Source organism: Etheostoma spectabile, chromosome 15, assembly GCF_008692095.1.
Source record: "Etheostoma spectabile isolate EspeVRDwgs_2016 chromosome 15, UIUC_Espe_1.0, whole genome shotgun sequence".
NCBI classification, from domain to species: domain Eukaryota; kingdom Metazoa; phylum Chordata; class Actinopteri; order Perciformes; family Percidae; genus Etheostoma; species Etheostoma spectabile.
Genome location: NC_045747.1, coordinates 5,860,327 through 5,866,028, shown reverse-complemented (window position 1 = coordinate 5,866,028; position 5,702 = coordinate 5,860,327). Strand labels below are relative to the sequence as shown.

The following is a 5,702-nucleotide window of genomic DNA, read 5'->3' as shown; positions in this document are numbered from 1 at the left end:
TGTGTGTGTGTGTGTGTAAGGTTTTTAACACGATAGCACATGAGACATTTTTCTCCCCTGAATTGTGCTCAGGAACTATAATGAAGCATTATTCACTTTGATCACATGTAAAGTGTGGATCCTTATCACGTGGATCAGTGTATTATCCAGTATTACTGTAAAATGTCATTGAAAAATACTCAAACATTGATTGTCATTCAAAAACACGTAACAAAAGTGTCTCCTTGCAACATTTATTTGAAACAGTCAGCACACTTCTCAAGCTGTTAGACAATGTGACGTAGACAGACTGAAACACAGTATGACAAACAATAGCAAAATGACCATTTTACAATCACAAAGACAGGTTCCCATGGCAGAGAGTACACACAGAGACAGAACAACATGTTAGCACAAACTGCCACATTTAAAGCTGAATCTAACATTCACATGGCTCACGTTCAATGGAGTTACTGTGGGCATTAGATGCACTGGCTATTGTAGGGTGTTCGACACCACCAGAAAATGTCCGGCAGGAGAAATTGTAGGAATTGTCCCACTTGTCCTTGGTGGTGGTGTAAACACTTGCAACTGAATATCCTTGTTGGGACTTCACTGGGGGGAAGTTAGTGCCATCAACATAGTTGGAAGGGTTTGTTCCATCTTGTTCTAACCAGGTGATGTAGTAATCCTGCTGCACCGGACTGGAGACCAGACACACCAGAGTGACCTCATTTTTGATGTCCACCTCTTGGAGGACGTGGACTGTTACTTTTGGCTCTGAAAGAGATAAGCGGTTTAACAAGGAAGTTCATATTTAGGCTTTTACATTTGTTATGCATCGATACTGATATGTTTGTGTGTGTGTAACTTTGTGGCAACCCCAAACTGACAGGTCACTGTTTTACCAATCTGTCTCCATTAAAGACACTCAACACATACCTCCTTTGTGGAGAGTCAGCTCTTGATCAACTGGTGTCATGCCGTCTTTCGTGGCAGAACAGCGCACCTCTTTGAATCTTATCCACTCATCGCGGGTAACAATCATTGTGCTGACTCTGCTGCCTGCCGTCTGCGTTGTTTGGATGTTCTTGGTCACAGGGGATCCATCGATTTGCCAACTGATTTGAATTTGATTTACAACATTCTGGTCCTGTCCAGTAATGATACACTTCAACGCTGCCTGTTTGTTGTTAACAATATCTTTGACACTTGAGACGTTCAGTTGCATTTTGACAGACGATGAGTCCACTGTGCGTGGTGGGGAAGCTGAAATAAATATACCCATTTTAAAGCTTCAGTCTGTAATTATTCATTTTAGAATTTTGAATGTAATATACCAGATACATGAGAAACAGACATTAGTATTGAACATTTTCATAAAAAAAACAAGATTAATAAGATGATGCAGGTGCACTCATAGACATAAGAGAGTCATGATGGTAAGTATTTAAAAAAATCACATATTGTACCTTTTAACAGTTTCACGGTTCTGGAGCCTCCGGGGTGAGTCACAGAACAAGTATAGCTCTTTGAATCCCATTCAGATTTTGATACAGTGAGCAAACTGACTCTTGTATATTTGTTGTTTTTCTCAGCTGGAGGATATTGTACAGCAGTCTGGTTGGTCCCACTGGCATCTGTCCACTGAAAAGTAAGACCCTTTGGGTAGAAGTCTTGTGCAAGACAGCCAACAGTGATTTGATCTGCAGACCCAGAACTGCACTGAACCAAAGGGAACAGAGTCGGTGATGCAGTTGTAGTATCTGTGAAACAGTTGTGTAATTATGTAAATAACAATAAAGGTCAATTAAAGAACACAGATGATCAAAAGCTTGTCTAAGGTTAATTTTAAATATATTACACAATATTGCAAGAAAACTGAGGACAAAAACACCGGCCTAAAAAATAATTTCAATCATTAAATGTTTAAATATATGTCCTATTGTTTTTTTTGTTTTTTTTGACAAACAGGCTGGATTGGAGCTTATACAATGGCACTAATGTTTAATACCACACTGTTTTGTGAAATGTAATTAATCACCTTGAAGCATGTTTGCCTAGTCTTTGGGTGGAAGGTGTGCGCAACACAACCAACCGTTAATTGTTTTGCACAGAACCAAAGGGGACTGTTTTTAAATCTTTCAAATAGGAGATTTTTTAAGTTTAAAATCATATGAGTACAAATGTGCATACATTATCACAGATAATCAATTGTTACTTTAAAAGCCAATGATTGGTTAATTTGTTAAACCACAAAATTTAAATATACAAACCCAAAGGTAAATCAATAAATATTAAACAAATAATTACACAAATACTTTTAACTGTTGAGGTAACATGAAATTGTTGACTAATTCAATACATTTTCATAACTCAGGTCTAATATTAAAAATGTTTTTTGTCATCATTATAACTACTACCTGTGACTACAAAATGAGTAATATTATTTTTATGAATAATAAAAATGTCGCTCATTGCAATTTGAGCATTTCCCAAACTGAAACCTAAATCGTTCTTTACCATTGTGTCTGGTTTATCTTAATCTTTTAAAAATAGTAACTTATAATGGAATAATGAATGATTAAATAATAATGTTAACACAATGCACACTAGCAACTATGACTGTTCAGAGTTTACACAAGAAAGATGAAGACAATTTTCTCTTCCTTTTTTTTCAAAAGCAAAATATCTGTTGAGACAGGCGAGCGGAGTGTTAATACAATGGCTTACACCAACATATAAAATAAAAAAACACTACACTGTTTTTTAGACCTTTAAATAGTAAAATTATTAATACAAAATGTTATGCTTGATGATAACTATTTGCTCCATTTGATTTAACGCTAAATCTGAAATCTTAGAAAAGTTGTCTGGGAGAATTCAAAATCACTTGATGAAAAGTAATTCCTCTAAAACTAAAACAGATTATTAACAATTGAACCTACAATGCATATTATGCGTACGGACTTTTAAAAATCAGTTGTTGCTTTGGTGTTTCAAATGAAACTATAAATAGATACTACAGACTATTACATAGTATGTACTTAAATATATATTTGTTCAGTTGTTTAATTGAAACACATACTGACCCAGTAATGCATGTATTAAATCCTTTCTCCTACGTTCAGATTTATGGTAACCCTTTCTCTAAGACATTCAGGTACGGTATGGTGTACAATTAATATCCACGGTAATACATGTATTGAATAATAATGTGACTAAAACTATGGAAACAGTCAGTCAACACCAATTACAATCCAAGTAATTTACAAGATTAACTTAAACCACCATCTACATTAAGAAGAACTTTTTCAAATGCTTTCTAAGAAACAGCTGTGTTAATAACATCTGTCCGCTCTGTTTTCTAGCGTGTCCAACATCAGTATAAACTTATAGGACAATAAGTTAAACTTCTGTTGAACAGATAAAAACATGAAAAAGTTTTAAATGATCTTCTGACAAAAAACATGTTGTTTAAATGTGACTTACCTGTTACTGTGACTTCAGTCCCTTTGCCCCAGTAGTCGAAATAATCACAGTGTTGCATCTCCACTCACTGCTGGAGCAAAAACCTAACATACCAAAAATGACGTGTGAAAAACTCATAAAGTGACTAAAAAACCCACAGATTATGATGAGCATCATCCCCTGATGTCATCCTGGGAGCATGTGTTTTGAGCTGATTCTTAATCAGTTGTTTAAGTTAAGATTTCCTGGAAGATGACAATTGTGTCTGAATACCAACTCTGACTTTAAACTACTAATTTACTAACTTTTAACCACAAATCTGCTTATTAAAAACGATAAACACAGTAGTTACCATATTTAAATAGGAAATATTCAGTCCTGAGCTTTTTTTTTTCATCACAAGAAAGGGAGAGCGTTAGATTATTGCTCTTAGGTTTTTGTATGGATCTATATCTCAGTGCCCCCCACGCCACCACTGTGATAAACCCTAATACAAAAACCACACAATGCTTCCTGCACTGGAGGGAGGGGGGCCTGTAGGATCAGCAGTGGGTAAGAATAAAACAAAATATTCTAATCATCATAACTATATTTAAGTTTGTAAGTTGGTTAAATTATGTTTTGCTATGATATTTTTTCAGTTTATCAAAGTAAATTCAAGTACATTTATTTTCAGTGTTATTTTGTTTTATTTATCATTGAAATACCATGACATGACTTATATATGTATTTTAATATGAAAAACTGTATTGTTTTTCAGCATTTAAAAAAAAATATATGTATTGATGCCAATAAAGGTTGGCCAACATCCTTTATTCATTACACCATAATATTGAATAAACCATATATATATATATAACTATCCCCGTATATATACATATATACACTGTATATATATACATCCGGCTCGACGTGAGAATGTGTGTTATTTACTATTTTTTCTGAGTTTTCTGTCAGCCTGACTTGTTTCCCCTCTGTTTTTCTTTTTTGTATCTCACTCTCCCTCTTGGTGAAGCCAGCTGACAATGCACACCTGAGTTCCATCAGTAATCATCTGCTCCTGCTCTACTCTCCCGGCCTTCCCATGCTTCTCCTCCTGTGTTTCCTCCTCGGCTCCCCGCTGCCCCGAGCATCCTTGCTCCCCGAGACTTCCCAAGCTTCCCGGTCTCGGTCCTTGGCGACTGCTTCCCTACTTCCCCTATTTTAATAAATCCCTTTTGTTTTGTGAGCCGTGCGTTTGGGTCCTTCTGTTCTCCCCATAACTATATATTTATATATATATGTATAAAATGTTTTGTAAGATATTTGAGAGGTGTTTGAGCTTGTAAACGTACGGCTAGTTATGCGACTTGAAGAGCAGATAAATATTGTCCTTTGGTGAAATAAAATAAAAGCTGTTGTAAAATTGATGCATAAAAATCTTAACATCAAAGCCATGATGAATGTTTTTTTTTTGGTTTGGACCTTTTGTCAAGCCATCAGTAGTGAGGGGTCTGAAGAGTTTTTTGTTATTGTTCTTACAGCTTAGCCTCATATAAGAGATGATAATACTTATGGTGTGTAAACTCCTCTTTTTGTTTCTGTTTATGGGATGTTGTGACAAAAGCATAGTGTGGGGAAATGTATCAAATACTGTGAATTATTACTATTATTATTCAAACTTGCGTTTTCTGTCAGTGACTGCCACACTGACATCTGCTGTGGTTTGTGTACAGCTCTGTAGCTTCCTGTATCACTGTGGTGTTCGAGCACAATAATAAACAGCAGAATCTTCAGTCGTCAGGCTGTTCATCTGCAGATACACCTGGTCCACGTTGTTGTCTCTGGATATGGTGAAGCGATTCTGGACTGACGTTGAATAAGCTTTGTTGCTTCCACTTGGAGCAGAAATGAAGGCCACCCAGTCCAGTCCTTTTCCTTCAGCTTGTCTGATCCAAGCGATAGCAGCGTCACCATCTGCTATTCCTGCGTATGTACAGGTCAGTTTGTGGGATTCTCCAGAGCGCTTTACCACTGGTTCAGACTCAGTGAGTGTCTGACTGCAAACACCTGGAGAGAAAAGCAGTTTGATCAGAACAGAACCAAGTAGCATACCAAGATGTGTATATATATATAATTTTACAACTAAATTAGCCTCAAAAGAAAGGTGTTAAAAGTCTTCACCTGCCCAGCAGATAGTTAAAAGCAGCAGTCCTGTCGTATAGTCCATCATTAAACTGTGTGTCCACTGTTCTCTGTCCTCCTCTCTGCTG

The 5,702-nt window shown here is 36.4% G+C and overlaps 3 gene segments (V, D, J or C); all 3 read right to left on the bottom strand.

The window, feature by feature from the left end:
• The window catches only part of LOC116703752 (Ig gamma-2A chain C region, membrane-bound form-like), a 5,273-nt gene extending 1,520 nt beyond the window's left edge, over nucleotides 1-3,753 (bottom strand). Inside the window, 4 exon segments of the C gene segment in view lie at nucleotides 439-759; nucleotides 922-1,248; nucleotides 1,452-1,745; nucleotides 3,472-3,753. Of these exon segments, the coding sequence occupies nucleotides 439-759; nucleotides 922-1,248; nucleotides 1,452-1,745; nucleotides 3,472-3,529 (1,000 nt within the window).
• Nucleotides 1-5,702, bottom strand: part of LOC116703740 (immunoglobulin mu heavy chain-like) — a 78,428-nt gene that overhangs the window by 20,767 nt on the left and 51,959 nt on the right.
• The window catches only part of LOC116703778 (immunoglobulin heavy variable 3-48-like), a 51,467-nt gene that overhangs the window by 16,050 nt on the left and 29,715 nt on the right, over nucleotides 1-5,702 (bottom strand).